Source organism: Barbus barbus (genome assembly GCF_936440315.1).
Source record: "Barbus barbus genome assembly, chromosome: 34".
NCBI lineage: Eukaryota > Metazoa > Chordata > Actinopteri > Cypriniformes > Cyprinidae > Barbus > Barbus barbus.
In genome coordinates, this window is record NC_136762.1 from 6,169,366 (window position 1) to 6,192,563 (window position 23,198).

At 35.6% G+C, this 23,198-nt stretch overlaps 1 protein-coding gene across 4 annotated transcripts in view; it reads right to left on the reverse strand.

The window, feature by feature from the left end:
• Positions 1–693: 693 nt before the first annotated feature.
• LOC306853936 (amyloid beta precursor like protein 1-like) overlaps positions 694–23,198 on the reverse strand; it is a 60,153-nt gene continuing 37,648 nt past the window's right edge. The window contains exons 2-17 of one of the 4 annotated variants that reach the window (XM_079391649.1): positions 19,556–19,738; positions 15,245–15,374; positions 13,658–13,770; positions 13,149–13,345; positions 11,872–12,188; positions 11,457–11,584; positions 11,285–11,359; positions 7,699–7,857; positions 7,234–7,362; positions 6,638–6,737; positions 6,386–6,553; positions 6,214–6,237; positions 5,394–5,461; positions 4,669–4,734; positions 4,194–4,337; positions 694–3,539 (exon numbers count right to left, since the gene is read on the reverse strand). In XM_079391649.1, the coding sequence (XP_079247775.1) occupies positions 3,441–3,539; positions 4,194–4,337; positions 4,669–4,734; positions 5,394–5,461; positions 6,214–6,237; positions 6,386–6,553; positions 6,638–6,737; positions 7,234–7,362; positions 7,699–7,857; positions 11,285–11,359; positions 11,457–11,584; positions 11,872–12,188; positions 13,149–13,345; positions 13,658–13,770; positions 15,245–15,374; positions 19,556–19,738 (2,100 nt within the window). In that variant the 3' untranslated portion in view covers positions 694–3,440. Of the gene's footprint in view, positions 3,543–4,193; positions 4,338–4,668; positions 4,735–5,393; positions 5,462–6,213; positions 6,238–6,385; positions 6,554–6,637; positions 6,738–7,233; positions 7,363–7,698; positions 7,858–11,284; positions 11,360–11,456; positions 11,585–11,871; positions 12,189–13,148; positions 13,346–13,657; positions 13,771–15,244; positions 15,375–19,555; positions 19,739–23,198 lie in introns of all 4 variants that reach the window. The other 3 variants (XM_079391648.1, XM_079391651.1, XM_079391650.1) reach the window with 3 other exon arrangements.

Sequence of the window (23,198 nt, forward strand, 5' to 3'; positions counted from 1 at the left end):
ACACACACACACACACACACACACACACAGAATATTTATATTTGAGTTTCATTAAATGGCCATCCCTACAGAATAAATTCTGAGTATCTCTTTGAAACCACAATAATGGGGAAGACTGCTGACTTGGCAATGGAGGAACCTGAAAATGTGCGTCTGCCCCCTCCAACCTGACAGAGCTTATTTCAGTTTTTAATTTTGATGAAAAAATAAAATAAATAAAACTTTATTTTCAGTTTTTAATTTATGAAGTTGTGACAATTCTATTTTTGTTTTGTCATTTATGGTGTGTGAAGTGTAGATTGATGTGGGAAAGAAAAGTAGTTTAAAGCAGTTTAACATAAGGTAGCAACATAAAACGTGAAAAAAATGAAGGGGTATGAATACTTTCACAAAGCACTGTATATATATATATAATATGAATTGAAGGCTTTGTTTGACTTTGAGTACAGGTGAAATGGTTTTGAAGCGCTTGTTTGATTTTGCCAGAAGAGTCAGTGGTTCTGTGAATTTAGTTATACGATTTGGATTTGTGTTTAAGGTTTTGAGAAAATGAGTGATGGTTTCAAGAAATGTTTTAGCTATTCAGAAAAACTGTAATATGAATGACTGACATAACTCAAGTATCATTTCCTTTGTTAATAATGACTCAATAATGTTTACAATAATCCTATAATTAAAAGCAAGAGTCAAATTGTGTGGGTCATTTATCATTTTATTGTTGTTTTAATGCAAGTACAACAAGCCAGATCAGTTCACAGGTTGCTTGCTCTTACAATACATGTCAATTAAAAATATAACAGTTGGCCTTCCAATCATATCCAGAACATGTCTTTGGTGAAATTCAGAATGATTCGAGATCAGCTTATTAATTGCATTGGTTTCAGTAGCTTAATGACAAGTTCCTCAAAGCACCAGTTCATCAAATTACAACTTTACTTTTAACCAATTACAGTATTTTACATCATCAAGCTGTATCTTCAATACATGCTAGTCATTTGAAAGATAAAATTGAAGTGTATATGATCAACACTTTATGCGTTTCCACCTTAACCGTCACTTTACTGATTCTTCGGCAAAGGCGAGGAAAGATTTTGAAGTACTAATGAATGGACACAAATGAATCAATCTGGATACAGTTGTGCTCTCAGTTAATTAGTTTAGTTTTCAAGCATGAGACCCGTTCAGTGTTTACAGTCCAAATCTATAGCAAATGACCCAAACTCCAATTAATATTGACTTAAATAAAAAATACATATAATTACATCCAAAACACAGCATTGAAAAAGGCAATAATGCAGCAGTTAAAACATCCGTAACTTCGTTTACATTTCTATTGGTTCAGGATAAGAGAGGGAAGGGTCATCTCAACCAAGAGAAGACACATATAAACTTTAATTCAATCCCAATTGAATACGCTGTCCTAAATCTACCTGATGCTGGTACGAAATCTATATAAGAGTCCTAAATTAGGGCATCAAACCACAATTTTAACTAATCACAATTCTTAAATGCACATCAGAGCGATCAAAACAACAGTAGGCCGTTCATGTTTTGCTTTAAAGTGCCATGAGCTCTGGCGCAATGTGTTGTATTAGGCCAGTCTAACCTGGAGAGGTCTAAATGAGGATTTATGATTCTAATCTTGCCTCGAGAAGCTTCTGTCCAATGTGTGGTTAAACAAGCTTTTTCTATGGTTTGGTTTCAGTTCATGTGTGTTCAAAATGTTGCAGAACAAAGGAAGACAAAAAAGGCAATCAAACACAAACAATCATGTCATACGGTTTGGTGTGTCTTGACTTTTTCTAAAATAAATAGGATTTCACAGGCCAGAGTTGGTTTGGTATAAAAGTGTAGTTTTGGACTGAAATAACGATAAACACAAACGTACTGGGCCCACATTTTGGTTTCACTTCTGCTGATATGTCACGTAATATATAAACACAGGATGATGCCGTATTCTTCTCAAAAACCTGTTCGTTCTACTAATAAAAAGATTTAGAGCAAGACATGTCCTTTCTACAACAGGCTAACAGTAATTGTTGCGTTTACATTATTTGTGTCACAGCGACAGACACCCAAAGATTTGATTCAAAATTTCTATCATGTACTAGAACAGAAATGCATTAGACAAACAACTCTAGAACCCTCTAATATATAAAAAACTTGATCTTCAAGACGTAGTGACACATGTACAGAAACATAAACCAGTTCTGGAATCACATCTTGTCAGTCAAAGTTGTTTACCACTTTTCAGAGGTGAAACTAGTTTCAGTTACGCAACACAAACCCTCGACAGTTAAATCAACTACTGTATGAGAACGGAGCGATTAGCTAAGCTAACTAACCTACGCTCTAACCGTCGCGGTGTGTTAGGAGGAACGTGAATGGAGCCTAAGATACATTCAGTCAGGAGTTACTGTGTCATTTTCTTGTGCTGGTTTATACAACAGTCCGTTTTCATTCAGCCATGTTAGGAAATGTTTCGTTCTCTGTGTGAGCAGCACAAGGTCATCTTTACCTCCACACGTTGCGTCAATACAAATTAATGATAGAAACGTCTATTCGAGTTACGTCTTTAGTTATGTACACATCATTGTTGCACTGTGATATTTTCATTTTTATCAAAAAGCAAGAAACAGGACCAACACAAGTACGTTATAGCATCATACACCAAATTTTGCATGCTTTTCTTTACGCGTAAGGTCTTCAGATTACTTAGAATTGACTTTTAAAGAAGCAATACCAGAAAAATATTCTAAGCTTTCGGGTAGTATTGTTCAATGAACGTTCGTGGTACATTTAAAACACTGATTCAGTTTCTTACGGTGTGATTTGAGACTAAGAATCTACCAGAATGTCCGACGGATGAGTTATACGTGAATACAAACCTTGTTCGTTTTAAGTCAAACAGAATGAAACTAGCAGTCTAAAATGACTCGAATCTATAACTAAGTCGTCTTAGAGGGTCAAAACATCTTCCGGTGAACTCAAAAATATATCATTCATATCACAGTTTCACCATGAAATAAACTCTGCTTTGAAAATAGAAATGACAAAACAAACCACTCGGGTCGATCATGTTTAGCTTCTTTGAAACACGTAATTCATTCGGAAAGAAAGTGTGACGCTATTCCAAGATTTTAAAAGGGCCGAACATGCTCGGCGCGGCCACACCCTCATGAACGAAATCAAAAACCGGGGGATAAAGGAGCTTTCGGTGCTCTGCGGATTCTCTTATTAGTGTCTCTCCCTGATGAGAGAGTAGTATGCAAACGTTTTACTACAAACTCCCTATTTGCGTGCCGGGTTTGTTGTACATTTTGAACATCGGTCATATAGACATACATACAGTACGAGGGAGAGGGGGTTGCAGTGGGAACCCCAATCGAAAAACGGGAGGCGAGAGAGGAGGGCATGGCCTTGAGACTGCAGAGCCCTCCTCAGTTCATTTGCTCGAAGAATTTGTAAGTAGGGTTTTCATAGCCGTGATTCTGCATCTTATTCAGCTGTCTCTCCTCGGGGGTCAGCATGGGGTCGACCTGCTGGGAAAGAGACGAGGAGATGGGGAAAGAATCGCTTAGAATGGAGCATAAGTGAAATTAAATGGGAAACCTTTTATGAACGGAAACATTATAATACGCTGGCCGTGAGCAAATCGCAAAGCATTAAGGCAGGCACATTTGAGCACGCTTCCCATATGGAAAAACTTTATAAAATTCAACAAGATTAGAGACTTGTGTTTTCACGTTTGGCCAACCAGCATACAAATGTAGGATATGCAGAGAGAAAAAGAAAAAAAAAGAAAGAAAGAACATCTAAAGATGCCGTGGTTTATGAATGTTATCACTGTATGTACAACATGTATATATGTATAACTATTTAATTCAATAAAATCAGTATCATGACTTGACTTTTCCTGTCATGCTTTGTTCCCTATCAACTCAAAACATCAGATTAGATATGAAAGGACTAGATATCAAACCATATATCAGCAGGAAACTGCTTCAGTGGTTGCTTGTTACTTCCTTGTGTTATAGCCAAATATAAGGTATTTAAATGGGTCAGGGTGTATTTGAACCAGAAACACCAGCCAGAAGCCATTTTGAGTCTGGGTTTGACCTCGTTTCTTGGGCTTGCTGCTTCAAATACAAACACACAAATGTCAGCAGTGATCCTCACAGATGAACTCTCACCTCCACTATGCCATGACTGATGGTTCCATACGGCTTACGGCGGACTAACAACAAGCTGATGACCATCACCATTGCGATGGCCACGGCAACCACCAGCAGCCCCACCATTGCCCCACGGTTAAACGTCTCCAAAACATCCGGCTGCTGTGATAGAAAACAATGAGGCATTGAGTTTCACATTCAGTATAATACAATAACCAAATCAGCACCTGAGGGCACCTAACTCTATTTGCTTAAGATGGAAATGCATCCTATCCATGTCCTCCAAACGCATCCTATCCTATCCATGTTCGTTTATATCTGTCAGAGCTCAACTAAGCATATAGTAACTTTTAGTTAAGTGTCCAAATAAATGCTTCACATCTATGCTTATGCTGCACTTATATCTGGCACAGTAAAGAGCTAAATGAATAAAACTTAACATTAGACTTGACAAAAGAAATGAATTGACAAATGAAGGTCTTTAGATGCTCACCAGCTCATCTCTCTGGATTCCTGGGGACTTGTAGACCACCTGCTTCAGCTCTACAGACGTGTTGATCTGAGGAATGCACAAACATGTTAATCATGTGACAAGAAAATCATTTTTAAATTCTACTCAAGCTTGCTACTTAGAAGTACTGAATAATCAAAAAATATAAGTCTGAAATAATTAATTTACTTCAACTCATTCAACTCCAGATGGTGCCATCCAGTGGTCAAACTGCAAGACTGCAGAAATGCCATTCTGTCTTATTCAGATCAGTATTAATAATAATAATAAAAAATGATGATGATGATGATACCTATTATTATTTATTATTATTACAATTTTTATTTAATTATTTGTATTTAATAATAATAATAATTAAATTTTTATATAATTGCATATATAATCACAACATTTCTGGACAAAATCTGCAGTCCTATAAAAACACAAAGCAAACCTGGAGCTTTTAAAATGGCAGTTTTAATGAGTAATATTGCAAATAGATTTTTTCCTCAAATTGTGCAGCCCTATCTGACATGCATCTTAGTAAGGTCATGTGACAACAATGCAGCATAACTACAGTTTTATATGTGGACTAAGTAGGTAGTACGTAGTAAGTACTAAGCATGAATTTAATTTGAAAGCTAAGTCATTTTGGTAAAAAAGCATTTGCTGAGCAATACTGTACATGCATAATGTATGTGATATTTTGTGTTAGAATTTGTCCTAACCTTCTCCTCATATTCATAAGTTGGTCCTCTCTCGGAGGTGGTGTAGTCATACTCATCCACTGATGAAACTGTGGACATATATAAATATATAATTATAAATAAATATATATATATATATATATATATATATATATATATATATATATATATATATATATATATATAACACACACACACACATACATATATATATATATATATATATATATATATATATATATACATACACTATATTGCCAAAAGTATTGTGACACCCCCTTCTTTAGAACAGAAGAAGGCACTTCCAAAACTGTGGCAACAAAGATGGAAGCATAATTCACGTATTTAAAAACTGTATTTCCATCTCTGTTGCAACAGTTTTGAGAGTGTCTAAAATGACTGTACCCATATACAAGTCATTGGTGTTTGGTGATGAGTTTTTGGCTCAAGGTCTGCATTTAAAGTCACACCAGAGGTGTTCAGCTGGGATTAGGACTTGGTTTTATGCAGACCAGTCAAGTTCTTCCACACTGACTGAATCAATCATTTATTTTTGAACCTTGCCTTATACACAGAGGCACTGTCATGTTAGACTAGAAAAGGGTTCTGTCCAAACTGTTGCAATAAAATTAGAAGCACACAATTCCCTAGAATATCATTATATGCTTAAACATTAAGATTTGTACTCATGGAAGTTACTAAAGTAGTCAAACCTGTTCATTAGAAGGGGGTGTCCCAATACTTTTGGCAATATAGTGTATATATTCAACTATACAGTATTTAAACAAACTATAACATCAAATGATATTACAGTAAGTACGATCACAGCTTTAGGATTTACCTTTCTTTTCGTTAGGCTGAGGGTCTACGTTACGAAAAATTAAAGAGATAAAAGGAATAGGATAAAGGATGGTTAGTATTTTCTGATTGTTAACATGCTCAAGAATGTTTTGTGTTAAGCTCCATTTCCTTCCTCATATTGCATGTGTTTTGTATAGTTGTGGTTATTGTACCGATGCGTGGTGGGTAGGGGCGATTCTGAAAAGCTCTGTCTTCTTCCTCCTCGTCATCTCGCTCTTCTTCGCTCTCGGCAGGAAGCAGCTCTTCAGTGGTGCGTGTCTCAGAAAAGGAAGTGGTCATGAGCTCGCTGATGTCCCCCCTCTCTGTTCTCACCAACTCCTCTGCAGAGACACATAGATTCAGTGAATGATTTTGAAAACGTTTTGACTTTTGAGGCAACAAAGATTCACAAAAACACATCTTACGGATCTCATCGTGAAGTTTCTCAGCCAGGCCGGGGACCTTGTAGAGCAGAGCCAGGCTCTGGTTCATTCTCTCTTCGATCACATGGAGGTGTGTGTACACCTTCAAACACAGATATGAAATTATTTTTTCATTCATATTTGCACTATTTGACATGACCAAGCAAGTCTTTTTCATATTTGCATTAAACAGGCAGACATGAGCAACAAGACATTCTGGTTTCTATTCCTGTCATGCTGTGCTAGGTAGCTCCGCCCACACTGAAATCTTATTGGTCCAAAATTCTACTTCACACAACAATATATTACAAATCACATATGTTCTGATTGGCTATTATTATTTAACAATAATACAATTAATGATCATGATGATGACAATTAATAAATATTAAATAATTTAATAATAATAATAATTCTACTGAATTTATTTGTACATGTTTATTTCACCATTTCTAAAGTCCAAGGTTATTAATAGTTTATGCCTTGCAACATAGTTGCTAATGTTAAAACCTTAAATTAATGTTAACAAATCAGATCTTTTTGTAAAGTGTTAAAGCTGTAGATATGAATGGAAGAGCAGATTTGGGTGTGTTTCAAACCTGGAACTTCATCTGTTCAGCTTTCTGGGGGTCAGCAGACTCAATGTGCTGGTAATGACGTAGAGTGTGTCGTCTGTCCTTCTGCTCTGCGGCCATATAACGCTTCAGAGCCTGAAGAACACGGTCCGGCTGTGAGGGAGTAGGAGAAAGAGAAATCATGTCAAAAAGAGACTGGTAGTGAATTAGAAACACAATATTTAATACTGTGCTACATGAACAATCAGCTATATATAAAAAAAGCTATCTTTTTGCTGTAGCTGTAGACAGTTGAGCTTGCCACTAACAACAGCAAGGTCACAGTTTCGATTCCCGCTGAAAGCAAGAACTGACAGAATGGTACCTTGAATATAATTTAAGACACTTTGGATAAATGTTGATAACAAAGAAGAAATTATATTGTTTACAAACTGCAAATACTGTATTGTGCTAATATTCTCATAGCAGTTCTCTGTAAGAGGGACAGACCTGTGGAGGGTCGCTCTGCACAGCGCTCAGATAGCTCTCCAGAGCCAGTCTACGGTTGTTATTCAGAGTGGCAACAACGCGAGCCAGGTGCGTCTCCACCAGCCTCTGCCTCTCACCTGCTACCTGCTCCTCAAGGGTCTGTAAAACAGACTGGAAATGCTGGGAAAGAGAGAGAATAGGAGAGAAATTTGTGAGAATAGTCACAGTAATGACTAAACACACTTTAGTATAGGGACCAATTCTCACTATTAATTAGTTGCTTATTAGCATGCCTACTATTAACATATTGGCTGTTTATTAGTGCTTATAAAGCACACATTCTGCATGACCATATTCTACATCCTATACCAATACCTAAACTTAACTATTAATAAGCATCAAATTAGGAGTTTATTGAGGCAAAAGTCGTAGTTAATGGTTAGTTAATGGCGAAAATTGGACCTTAAAATAAAGTTTGACGGCATTCACAACCCATTTTACTTTTGAATTGTCACATACTTTAAACTGAAATAGGAAACTTGACAAAATAAGATAAAAGTGGCATTTCACAAAATGTTGCAAGTTTATCCACTTATGAAGACGATTTCTTTACTAGGATGTTAAGGATAAAGATCAAGTTCACCCTCAAAAAAAAAAAAACTATCAATATTTACTATTGTTGCTATAACCATATCATGTGGAACCCATTTCACTTCTGTAATCAGACTATTCAAGCAGACAACATGTAGTCTGTTAAAATCTAAGGGTCAGTCATAAGATCACAAGTCATGAGAAACTAAATTGCAACTTGTTTTGATTCAAGAAGAATAAAAATGTCACAAGTGTAGAATAGGACCCCTTTAACAGATATCATATATTTTGGGGGAAACACGTTTGGGGTTGGATTTAATTTTATTTTTTTAAATAAAAGTTTAGCTCATCAAGGCTGCATTTAATGGATAAAATTAATATATTGTTTACAATTTAAAATATTTAAATGGTATTCTATTTTAAAACGTAATTTATTTCTGTGATCAAAAGCTGAATTTTCCGCAGTTGTACACATTAAGGCCCAGATATACTTCAAGCGAAGTTCATTTTCGTTCTTCGTTTGGGGGCAAAAAGAAGTTTGATAAGGCTGAGCGACGGTATACAGTTTTTGAACATTCCAACACCCCCGCGCTGCTGGAGGCGGGGTGTAGATTAATGTAAACATGTGCCGCGACACTCGCGCGTCTGCCCTAAACACAACAACGATGCAATGATGCTGTATCTTTTATTAAACTGAATAAATTACTACATGTTTTTATATTTTATGTGTTGTCATAATTTGATAAAACAAAGGTTTATTATTGTATGTTATTTTGGTATTTCATTTAAATTTGCTTATTGAAAGAACAACAGCAGCAGCAGTAACACATGTACAGTATCTCACAAAAGGGAGTACACCCCTCACATTTCAGCAACAATTTTAGTATATCTTTCTCAAGGGACAATACTGCACAAATGAAACATGGATATATTTTAGAGTAGTTAATGTGCAGCTTGTATAGCAGTACAAATTTGCTGTCCTCTAAAAATAACTCAACATACAGCCATTATTGTCCAAATAACTGGCAACAAAAAATGAGTACACGCTAAGTGAACATGTCAAAACTGTGTCCAAAGTGTCAATATTTTGTAGGGGCACCATTGTTATGTCTTAATCCTCCTGAGCATGGAGTTCACCAGATCTGCACAGGCTGTTGCTGGGATCCTCTTCCACTCCTCCACAATGACATCACAGAGATGCTGAATGTTAGACACATGGTGCTTCTCCACCTTCCGCTTGAGGATGCCCCACATGTGCTCAATAGAGTTCAGGTCTGGAGACATACTTAGCCACTCCATAACCTTCACCTTCAGCTTCATCAGCAAGGCAGCTGTTATCTTGGGTGTGTGTTTGGGGTCGTTATTATGTTGGAAAACTGCCGTTCGGCCCAGTTTCTGAAGGGAGGGCATCATGTTCTGCTTCAGAATATCACAGTACATGTTGGAATCCATGTTTCCCTGAATGAACCACAGCTCCCCAGTACCAGCAGCACTCACGCAGCCCCGGACCATGTTGCTACTACCACCATGTTTGACTGTAGGCAAGACACAGTTTTCTTGGTACTCCTCACCAGGGTGTCGCCACACATGCTGGACACCATCTGAGCCAAACAAGTTTATCTTAATCTCATCAGACCGCAGGAAATAGTTCCAGTAATTCATGCTCTTGGACAGGTTGTCTTCAGCTAAGTGTTTGCAGGCTTTCTTGTGAGCCAGCTTCAGAAGAGGCTTCCTTCTGGGACGATGGCCATGCAAACCGACTTGTGTGGCGTATGGTCTGAGCAGTGACAAGCTGACCTTCCACTTCTGCAACCTCTAAAGCAATGCTGGCAGCACTCATACGTCTGTTTTTTGAAGCCAGCTTCTGCATCTGACGCACAGCACGAGGACTCAACTTCCTTGATCGACCCTTGCGAGGCCTGTTCCGAGTGGAACCAGTCGTGGAAAACCTCTGTATTACAGTGGCCACTGTACTGTAACTCAGTTTCAGGTTGTTACTGATCTTCTTATAGCCTCGGCCATCTTTGTGGAGAGCAACAATTCTAATTCTCAAATCCTCAGAGAGTTCTGTGCCATGAGGTGCTATGTTGAACATCCAGTGGCCAGTATGAGATAATTAAACTCAAAGCACCAAATTTTAACTGCTCTAATATAAGATACACAAATTGCCACACCTCAAGACATTGATCAAATGATATATTTCAAGGCATTCGTCTGGTTTTTCTACTTAAATCGCTATTGTGAGTAGGATTATTTCTTCCGCATCTCATCCAATGCCTCCCTTGCTAATTCCAAAACGTCATTTTAAACCGTAACAGAGGCTTGAGCCGTTGATAGTAGACTAATGCAGATGCAGTTAATACAGTAAATAACTAAGTTATGAGAGGAGAGAGAGAGAGATTACCTATGTGAGTCTGTGCGTCTCTCAAAAGTGTTCAGCAGCAATGTCTCTAACGTTAGTTATAGTGAAACTTAAAGTTAACTTTATTCACAGACAGCGCCATTGTTGTTACCTCGCTTGTGAGAAGTCATGCACTTTTTAAGTTGTTAAACTATGTTACTGATAAAATCGTCAGAGTAGTGCTAACAACATTAGCGCGTCTGTTAACTTGTGTGCAAACTGTCTGTGAGGGAGAGCGAGCGGGAGAGATAGCGAAGCCTATGTGCTTTCCGTACATAATAAAACGTAATTTTGTGGCAAAAACATGAATATAATCTGTCGTTTGTATCCTTATGTTTACTATATTTATTTTTTTGGCCAGTGTCGTTGTGGGTTTTGGTTCTTTTGCTGTTTTAGACTGTTAGGAAATAACGCAAATCATTTGGCGAAGTGATATGGATAATGCGGTGCCTGAAACTACGTTCGCCGTGCGTTTCCCTGAAAATAATTGCACACCTTAGGACATTCGTCAGCCAATCAGATTCAAGCATTCAACGGCCCCGTTGTATAAGCCAATTTAATGCATTCTTATTTAATAAAAGTATTAAAAAACAATTCATTCATTCATTTCTTTACCTCGTTCAGTGCCTGGCGGTCTGACTTGGGCAGGTTCTTTGACTGGTTATCCGCCTCTGCCCACTCCTTCATGATCTGCATGCACAAATAAAGCCATGATCCCTCTTAAACACTCTTAGGTCACATAGCACACGCACACATAAGCACACATAGAAAGTCCCGCCTCCCTCACCTCATTGATGCGTTTCATTCGCCGTTCCTCCAGGTCCAACTTGGCACGCAGGAAATTGGCATGTTCACTGTCATCGCCCGGCATCTCAAAATAAACATCCACACCATCTGTAGGACGAGGAGTGGGCACTACCGACAGGAGAGAAAGAGAGTTAATTAAGCACCAATCAGTGATTATTCAATCAATTTATCGATCAAGAGGGAAGGAAGGATCAGTTCAGCTCAGCGAGACTGAAATAGCATCACTCCCAACAGTGTGTTAACTTAAATCTCCATATGAGAGGGAGTTAAAAAGGAAGCATTAAAAATGCAATGTCGTTTAACCTCACGCATCCTGTTTAACCTCTGCTGAGTGTCTGTGTGTGTGAGAGAGACAATTTATGACTCTTGACGCATGAAACATCAGTAAGACTCACGGTTGTCCATCCGTGTTTGAGATTGGGTGGAGGCTTTGGCAGTCTGGAGGTTCCTGTCGAAGTTGTCCATGTAGTCTTGGCCTTGGAAATGAGAGTCGATGGGATACTCGTACTCCTCCTGGTCTTTCCCCGTCATAGTGGCTTCCTCCTCCTCAGCTTCCTCTACCTCAGCTGCCTCTTCATCATTGCCTTCTTCCTCCTCTTCTTCTTCTTCCTCTGCTTCTTCCTCCAATACCTCTTCCTCTTCCTCCTCCATGTCGTCTTCCTCGATGTCCGTCTCAGGAGAGGGACTGGGAGTGGGTGGCGTCGTTTTTACACTGATTGAGTGGGAAGGATTTTTAGAGTTAATTGTGTAGTCTGTACATTTTGTTCTGTACATATAGTCTGTACAGAAAAACGCTCTACTGAGTTGATTCTACTTGGTGAATCAAACATTCAACACAACCAGTGTAGCCTGATTCCCATACAAATTACTCATATGAGCTTTTCTTTTTAATCATTCATAAACATAAAGGTAAAAAAAACAAAGACAACCAATATAGTCGGATTCTACTTTTATGAGGTGATTCTTTTTAGTGAATCAGACACATACAGTTCAACCATTGTAGTCTGATTCACAAACAAATGAATCTTATGAAGTGGTTCTTTTTAGTGAATCAAACATACAGCACAACCAGTGTAGTCTGATTCCTGAAGGAATGGCTCATTTAAGCTTATTCGTTTTAGTGAATCACATACAGTACAACCTGATTCTTTAATTTATGAGTCAGTTTACTAAGCTAACTAAAAAACATACATTGTAATCAGTTTAATCCATTTCTTGAATAAAAGGCTCAAATGAGTTGGTTCTTTTTAATGAATCAAACACATTCAGTGCAACCAGTGTAGTCTGATTCCCAAATGAATGACGATTCTTGAACAAATGACTCATAGCAGAAGGCTCTTTTTAGTGAATCAAAAACATACAGCTCAACCAGTGTAATCTGATTCCTGAACAAATGACTCTAATAAGTCCCAAACAAATGAATCATATGAGCTGATTAGTGAATCAGTCACATACAGTATACAACTACAGCAACTATGGAATTAAAATGAGTTAAATTAGGATAAGTTTTGCAATAATTATTTTAGATGTATTACTGAAATATTACCATTTGGTAAAATAACTGAATTTATTCCCTAAAATGCTAAAAAAAACAAAACAAAAAAAACAATAATGGAACCATAAATACTGTACCTTTATTCTGAGAGTGAAACGGACTACAGGAGTTCTTTACCTGGTAACCCCTTTTTCTCCAGCCATGGACACGAAGGGTGTTGTTTCTCCTTGTACAGCGTCTGTAGTCTCCATCTCTCCTCGTCCACTCGATCCTGTCCTGCCGGGGCAACAGACGTACTCCACCCCACGGAAACGGTCACCGCATGGCAACAACATCCCATAACTATGCAGCTCCAGACTGTCAGCTGTGCAGGCCTAATGAGCAGAGCAAAAGATGAATGAGTGTTTTAAAAAACTTTGAAGTGCATTATGTCTTTTTTAATCTTTTTGTAATTGCGTGTACGTGTCAGGGTGAAATGACCTACAAAATTCAAATGGGAAACCTTTAAGTACCAGGAGATACTGGTGATAGTGCAGGGAGGAAATGAGAATAGAAGATCATAGATCACAGCGGGGACTGCAATTTCACAGGCATCAGACTAACCATTAAAGATGTGAAGCTATTCAAACTGAATTCCAGTTCTAATACTTTTCCAGGTTGTAATTTTGTGAGCTTTTATTATTTACCTCTTTGGCGATGTTGTGCCAGTACACGTAGCTCTCACAAGAATCCATCTGCTCCTGGTGTAAGAAACGGCAACGATCCGGAACCAAGAGTGCCTCGCTGACATACTCACCCACTGAGAGACAGAGACAATTACATGGGTCATTTAAAAAAAAAAAAAAAAAAAAAAATCATTATTAATTAAGGATGTATAACTATAAGTTTGGGGCCAGTAATAAAATTTAAGAAAATTAATAGTTTTATTTAATTAGACTGATAGTAAAGTGCATGTATAAAGTATAAGCATGTTACAAATGATATTTAAAATAATTATATTTAAATTAAATTATTTCTGTTTAACTTTCTATTTCAAAGTATCTTGAAAAAAATGTATCATGTAGAATCATGGATTCCCCAAAAAATTTTAAAATAAATAAAGCAGTGCCAATGTATTCTATGGAATTATTTATAAATAATAAGTTAAAAAAGGTAATTGTGACTTTTTATTCCACAATTCGGACCTTGTTTCTGGGAATTCTGATAAAAAAATATAAACTCAATTCTTTACATCTCACAATTCTGTTTTATTTTCTGTCTCATAATAACAATAATAAATACTTAAAAAGACTTATCAGTATTGCAAGTTTATATCTTATGACATTATATCTTGCGGAATTGTGAAAAAAGTGCAAATTGTATGATTTAAACACAGAATTGTGAGAAAAAGAGTAAGCATTGTGAGATAAATTACCTTATTTGCAATAAACTTTTACATTTTCTTATTCTGTGGCAGAGATGGACTTCCATAGTTTCAACTTTGCTAATAATGATAAATAATTGTGAATGCTTTCCGAAGGATCATGTGACACTAAAGACTGAAGTAATGGCTGCTGAAAATCCACAGGAATATATTTTAACCCATATTAAAAATCAAATACTTATTTTAAATTGTAATAATATTCCACACAATGTCTCTTTTTACTGTATTTTTGATCAAATAATCAAATACAGCCTTGGTCAGCACAAGAGAATTCTCTCATAAACATGAAGAAATTCTACAGACCCCATACTTTTGAACAACAATGTAATTATGATAATATCCAGAATATATAAATAAATTCAAGGAAAATATAATGAGAAATGAGGAAGACAATACTGGCAATAAAAGAAGTGGTGTTAGCATGTCTGAAAATGCCCACGTGAGCTGATGGTGCAAATAAAAGAATCTAAGATGTGGGAACTTGAAATATGTGCAGTATATGTGAGCAAAAACCAAGGACAAAAGCCCCTCAGAGCCAAACAGCTGCACAAGCATTACATATTCATCAACATTAGTACTGAGCCAACACATTTATGATTTATTTATATATTTTTGCTTGTGATATAAGATGCTTGTGAGGCACTGCAGAGTACAGTGTACTACAAAACGATGCTTAGGAATTTCAGAAACCAAAATGTGCATTCACAATACATTCTTAAAAAATAGTCATGTGTATATGTTTACATGATTGATTGAACTACATGTGATATTGCTGTTTAAATCTGGTCTGCATTGTATTTTTGATGGGATATCTGTATTATAAACTATTCAGGGTGTATTTTTGACTCACCCAGACAACGGTAGGGCACGACGATGAAGGAGCGGGTCTGACAGTGACCCCAGCCCTTCTTACACCAGCCCGGGATAGTCGCTGGAGATGAGGCCTCTTCCACATGGGAAATCTGCAGACCTGGATACATCTGGCATACGGCGAGAGCGACAGACACAAACACACGTGAGGAAAGAGCAGGGACAGGAGTCAGGGTCACAACAGTTGGAAATAGGACAGGGGAATAATCAGTTTATCATGCAGAGAACAGAAGGAAAAAAAAACGGGACAAAAATAAATAAATGGCACTCCAGGATATTTCACAGTGAACTATTCTTGTTTCTGAAAATGTAGTTGCACATGGGAGTCTTTTAATATGACCATATAGCTAAACCACACATGCAATTAATAACAAGCCAGATAAATACATAATGGATGCTTTTTTTCTTTTTTTATATCTGATGGTTACTTTTTAATGGGAAACCTCTCATTTGACCACAAGAGGGAGTCCCTGAGTCAATTTTGCCAGCTGAGACTGCAGCATTTTACAATTAATAAAGGAATATGAAATTAATTTCTGTGTTTGGCACCAGGGGGCGTCAGAAAACTCATTGCGTATTATTCCCGAATTTCCAAAGCAATTACACCTCACCTTCAAAACATGTTTGCAGGGGCACTGAGTCATACTGAGTCATCTGTACATTACTAGGATTTATTTATGATTCAAAACAGAATCATAAATAAACTGAATGTTATAAATCACAGATGGGAGGGAGAATAGGAGAAGAGGGAAAATGGATAGGAATATGTACGTATATTCAGGAATATACATGAGTGCATTGTCACATTAGGTTTGTTGTTTCACTATATATTTTTATATATATAGAGATTTGACAAGACAAGGTCAGTCACACAGATACAAAAATTAGCAACTTGTAATTAATAACATATATTTATAAACCTCATAGCAAATTAATATACTTGTCTTTCAATATTCTGTCCTAAAATATACGGTACATACACAATACATTAAAATAGATGCTCAACACTCATTAAATATTTTATTTTATTTTATTTGTTTAACAAGGACTATCTTCTAATGAGAGGATGAATCTGATACAGATATTTTAAAACAATCTTTCTTTTTTAATAAAACTCATAAAAATTAATATTCAACACTACAGGTTTCTTCCAATATTCTGTCCTAATATATATATATATATATATATATATATATATATATATATATATATATATATATATATATATATATATATATTAAAATAAATGCTCAACACCCATTGAGTAACATTGTCTTATTCACTATTTATTTATTTTTCATTATTATTTTTATTTAATTAAATTTTGTTTTGTTTTATTCATAATTTGTTTATTAGGGACTATATCTTCTAGTGGAGGGATGAATTTGATAATGATAAAAATTAAAAACAAACAAATAAACAAAAACAAAAAACAAAAAAACAACAAAAAAATTTCTTCCAATATTCTGTCTTAAATTAAATATGCTTTACATTAAAACAGACGCTCAACATCCACTGAATAACATTGTTAATATTCATAATTAACATTCATGACAATTTATTTTATTTTGATTTAATTTAATTTATTATTTGTTTATTAGGGACTATATCTTTTAATAGAAGGATAAATTTGATACAGATATATTTTTTAATTCTATCAATAATCTTCATAAAATTAATATTCAACACGTTTTTCTTGTAATGTCTAAATATGCAATATATTAAAACAGATGCTCAACATCCACTGAATAACATTGTTGTTATTCCTAACATTTTATTTTATTTTATTATCAGGGACTATATCTGCTAGTGAAAGGAAAGAGACATTTATTCATAAATTAATAAAACAAATGAATTAGTCTCTTTAACATTTTTATATTTAGGATAACACTAAAGGAGTTGCACACACTCTGCTGCATTTCAGCAGCCTTTAAATATATCCACAACACAGGACAACCTTGAGTCAATTTTGACAATTATGACATATTGTTCAAATTAACATCATGAAGAGTATACAAAAATTATTAAAAAAAAAAAATAGAGTATTGTTCTGGATACATGCATGCATCAAATCAATTCGCACTGGGCTGAAGCGAATGAGAGTGTAATCTTACAGACATATGGGAAGGGATTATTATGTTCTAAACAAGCTCTGGCAATGAGGCCGCAGTCCACTGGCAGACCGCCTGCTAGTCTAAACCTCATCCAGCCAGGAGAATGACATATTCTTTGGCCTCTTCATTCAATTTTGATGTCACTCATGCCAGCTAGCTTATGTATATGCCACTTCGTGCCAGGCTAGAATGCAGGCACAATAATGCTTTTTAAAGCCATTAGACCAGAGCCCAGATTAGTGCACAATGAGGTGATTTTATACTGCGGCGGCATGGACAGCGTGTTGATTCAGACAAGGTTGAACAGACATTGCTGGCACTTATAGAGCAGAGACAGACAAAAACACGCTTTTTTTCAGACTGACATCTCAATTTTCAGAATTGCTGTCATGCAAAAATACAGGCTTAAATTGATTTCAGCCATGAAATACACACAATCATATTTGGCGAGACGCATTGCTGCATTTGGCAATGCAGGGAAGCATGGCATTTTTCACTCTCATTATCCATAAAGAATACAATGGAAAATGGCATTGTGCAACATTACAACTCTACAGGGATATGCTGTTTTGCAATGCTGATATCCTGAAGGAACGTGGAAGAGTATTCGGAAGCACTGATGAAAAACAGAGGAAAACAACCAGGCATCATTGCTCATCCCTAATTCCTCTAGATGAGACAAAAGGGAACTAAAAACTTACAATCCTCTTAGGAGTCAGAGAATACAGTCATATTAGCCACATAATACATTTGAGCCTGGGGCATACGGAGACCATAAATCTCCACCGCCGATTAATGGTGAAGAATATGGCCATTATCCTGCACACTTAATACGGCGAGAGTTAGAGGGAGATTTGCATCGAGTTCCCTGTGTATGCACGTAAACGGTGTTTTAGTCTTGTTTTACAATGCTAATATTAGAGCAGGCTGCCCTCGACGTTCACCTTGAGAATATGCTTGAGAAGAGATTGTCTGCGGATGTTTGTCCAAATAGTAATTAATCCAATCAGTGCGCATGCTAATGCAGGTGTTTAGCGCTTGACTGAAATTAATTACATGAGTCAAACAGAACAGAAGAAAAGTAGAAGAGAAGAAAATACAATGAGTCAAATAAAATAGAAAAGAACACTGGAATATAGCAACAGAATAAAACAGAACCACAAAGCAAATAGAATAGAATCAAAACAAAACATAAAAAAAATAATCAAACAATTAAATAAAAAACTAGACTAAAATTGAATAGAATAAAGCACAAAACAAAATACTGTAAATAAAGTTTAGAAACAAAATAAATAGGCGATAACACAAATAAACTAAAAAATGAACAGAATGTAACAATGGAATAGAAAAGACTTGAGTAGAATAGGATAGAGCACAAAACTATAAATAGAGAACAGTGCTCAAACAAACAAACAAACAAAAAACACAAAACTAAAACAAAAGAACAGAATGTGCCAAAATGAGTACAAAAGATTAGACTCAAATATGGTAAATAAAGCCCAGAAACAAAATAAATAAATAGAGAATAGAGCACAAAAAATAGAATAGAATATTACAATGGAATAGAAAAGACTAGACTAAAATACAATTTAAAAGAATAGAATAGAATGCAAAATAAAATACTGTAAATAAAGTTTAAAACAAAAGTAGAACAAAATAAAACAAAACAAAAACTAAAATAAAATAAAAAAACAAATGGAATAGAACATACCAATGTAATAGAAAGACTAGACTAAAATGGAATAAAAAAAGAATATAATGCAAAACAAAATACTGTAAATAAAGCTCAAAATAAAATAAACAGGCAATAATAGCACAAAAACAAACAAAAAACAAAACTAACCTAAAAACAATAAAATAAATAATACGAATGGAATACAATGTATCAATGGAATAGAAAACACTAAACTAAAATAAAATAGAAGAGAGTTCAAAACAAAAAGTACAATTTCAAACAAAATAGGAGAGACTAGAGCAAACAAAAAACAACAACAAAAAACACAAGAAACAAAACAAATAGGCAAGAAGTAAAAACAAACAAAATAAACAAAAAAAAAACAAACCAAAACAAACAGATGAGAACAAAGCACAAACAAACAAACAAACACACACACACACACACACACACACACACAATAGAATAGAACAGATTACAATAGAATAGAATAGAATATCACCTCTTGGCAGTATGACAGGATCTTGCTGGGCTGGGTGAAGCATCCCTGTTGCCCCTGAGGATCTGGTTCCCACTGTCCACTCTCAGTGTTCATGTGTAGAAGCTGACGACCACAAAACATGGCAATCTGAGGTTCTGCCACATGAGGACTAACTGGTCCATTCACCTCTGTCATGGCCAGAGCCTGAGAAGAGAGAGAGATTTGCACTTATAATGCTGATACCAAGTCAGAATAAGCATAAGAAAAGCATTATTTGCTGTATATACATGTTCTAAGCTACGCAGTATGGAACTAGACTTGTGACTATGAGCAAAGAAAGAATTTGTGCCAATTTATTAAAATATATAACAATATAATAAACATATTCAAGAGGATGATGTATACAACTTGTTTTGTAAACAGAAGATTCTCTTAGAGAAGACATGCAAACTTCATATCTTGTGTATTATTGAGAAAGTGAAAGAACTTGAATTGTTTCGAAGTTCGGAGTGGCCTACATTCCTGATAAAAATACATTAAGCCTGGCTGCCTGTTATTATTGCAAACCACAGATAGATAAGAAATATTTGAGGCCAGCAAAAATTCAGAACGATAGGGACGTAGAAAGGACAGGACGAGGAGAGAGGGAAGAAGGCTGAGTACAGTTGTTATCACTGGCCTGACAGTGAGGAGGAAATATAACATTGAGGCTCATTATTGAATTTCAAATTGAGCCAGGAGGCCAGACTCGCTGATAACCCTAAATGCAGCTTATCCATCTCCCATCAAACCTGCGTGTGTAACTGGATGACAGGCAAAGACAGTGTACTCAGTTTTTAGCACAAATACGTCTGCTCACACATCAGCCAAAAAATGAAAATGTTAATGAATTCAAAAGGGCAAAGGTGAACTATTATCTTTAAAAGGTAGAAGAGGCTCAGTATTATAATTGTCATTTTTTCATCAAAATAAATTGTCATTTTTCTCTGTGAATATGCTTCTAGGATATTTATGCTCTCTATGTAGTGCCCTTTCCATGACCCCTTCTTGATTAACTAAGGCTGTTTTGGCAATGGATACTTCTGCACACTGGACAGCATATGGAAACATCATTTAAATGAATCAATTATATAACAAACAAATATTAGCAAATAAAATAATAAAAATACATTTTATAAATAAAAAATTATTGATGCACAAATAAATAATAAATACAAAAAATACATACTAACAATAAATAAAATAGTATTGATAAACAAGTAAATAAATATTAATAAAAAAATAAAAATACTACTAAATAAAATAGTATTGATACATACATAAATATTAATAAAAAATACTAAAAAGTAATACTATTTGTAAATAAAACAGTATTGATGAATAAACATTAATAAATAAAACATTAATATTAATAAATAAATTTGCATTTAGACATTGTAATAAACAAAATACTAAAAATAAATAATTAAAAATATTCTAAAAATACATATTTATAAATATAACAACATATATAAATAAATATTAACAAATAAAATTCTAAAAATAAACATTATCTTTAAACAAAATAGTATTTAAAAATAAGTATTAATAAATAAAATACTGAAAATTAAAAATACTGACCGCTTCCCACGTATCGACGAGGACATGAAAGGTTCAGTAGACTTTTTGCTTTAAACGAATGGTTATTGTCATGGTGTAAAGAAGAGAAACTGCTCTTTGTTAATAATTGGAATCTTTTCTGGGAGCGTCCTAGGCTTTTCCGTGCTGATGGCCTGCACCCCAGTAGAGTCGGAGCGGAACTCCTGTCGGACAACATCTCCAGGACGCTACGCTCCATCTATCTAGTAAGCCAATTCTCAAATAACTGCTATGATGACTTTTGTTCTACCCACTTAAATGATAGAAGTACTTGCGGTGTCCAATCTATACAGACTGTGTCTGTTCCCCCGAATAGCGAGGTCAAAATATAAATTTAATGCAGGATCTAGGAAAAATCTGATCGTGATAAAACCAGAAAAAAACGCAAAATAAACGAACAAAGACAATTTTCAAAGCTTGGGCTTTTAAATATTAGATCACTCGCACCCAAACAGTTATTGTAAATGAAATTATCACAGATAATAATTTTGATGTACTCTGCCTGACTGAAACCTGGCTTAAACCAAATGAATATTTTGGTCTAATTGAGTCTACTCCACCAAGCTACTGTTATAAACATGAGCCCCGTCAGACTGGTCGTAGCGGCGGTGTTGCAAAATATAGTGATATTCTCAATGTTACTCAGAAAACAGGATACAGGAGGTTTAACTCATTCGAAATACTTCTGCTTAATGTTACACTGTTAGATATGCAAAATAAATCTCTCCTATCTCTTGCTCTGGCTACTGTGTATAGACCGCCAGGGCCATATACAGATTTCCTAAAATAATTTGCAGATTTCCTCTCAGATCTATTAGTTAATGTTGATAAAGTGCTAATTGTCGGAGATTTTAACATTCACGTTGATAATACAAATGATGCGTTAAGACTTGCGTTTACTGACCTAATAAACTCTTTTGGAGTCAAGCAAAACGTCACCGGGCCCACTCATCGTTTTAATCATACGCTAGATTTAATTATATCGCATGGAATTGATCTTACCGATATAGATATTGAATAATTATATATTGAATTGATCTTACCGATATAGATATCGTACCTCAAAGTGACGATGTTACTGATCATTTCCTTGTATCGTGCATGCTGCATATTACTGATATTAGTTATATGGCTCCGCGTTATCGTCTGGGCAGAACTATTGTTCCAGCCACCAAAGATAGATTCACAAATAACCTGCCTGATTTATCTCAACTGCTCTGTGTACCCATAAATACACATGAACTAGACGAAATGACTAGCAACATGGGCACTATCTTCTCTAATACATTAGAAGCTGTTGCCCCCCTCAAATTGAAAAAGGTTAGAGAAAAACGTACTGCGCCATGGTACAACAGTTATACCCATTCTCTCAAGAAAGAAAGTCGTAATCTTGAGCACAAATGGAGAAAAACTAACTTAGAAGTTTTTAGAATTGCGTGGAAAAACAGTATGTCCAGCTATAGACAGGCTCTAAAAGCTGCCAGGGTAGAGCATATCCGCAAACTCATAGATAATAACCAAAACAATCCAAGGTTCTTATTTAGCACAGTGGCTAGATTAACAAATAAACAGACGCCACCCGATCTAAATATTCCCTCACAGTTTAATAGTAATGACTTTATGAATTTCTTTACTGATAAAATAGATAACATCAGAAATACAATATCAAATGTATATTCTACTGCGTCTAGTATTTCAGCTTCATTCATCGCACCCAAAGAAAACTGCAGTGCTTTACAACTATAGGACAGGAAGAGCTAAATAAACTTATCAGTGCATCTAAACTAACAATGTTTATTTAGATCCTGTACCCACTAAACTACTGAAAGAGTTGTTACCTGTAGCAGAAGAACCGCTTCTCAATATTATTAACTCATCGTTATCTTTAGGTCACGTCCCAAAACCATTCAAGCTGGCGGTTATTAAGCCTCTTATTAAGAAACCACAACTAGATTCTAATGAACTGGCAAATTACAGACCCATTTCAGATCTTCTGTTTATGTCTAAAATTTTTGAAAAAGTTGTG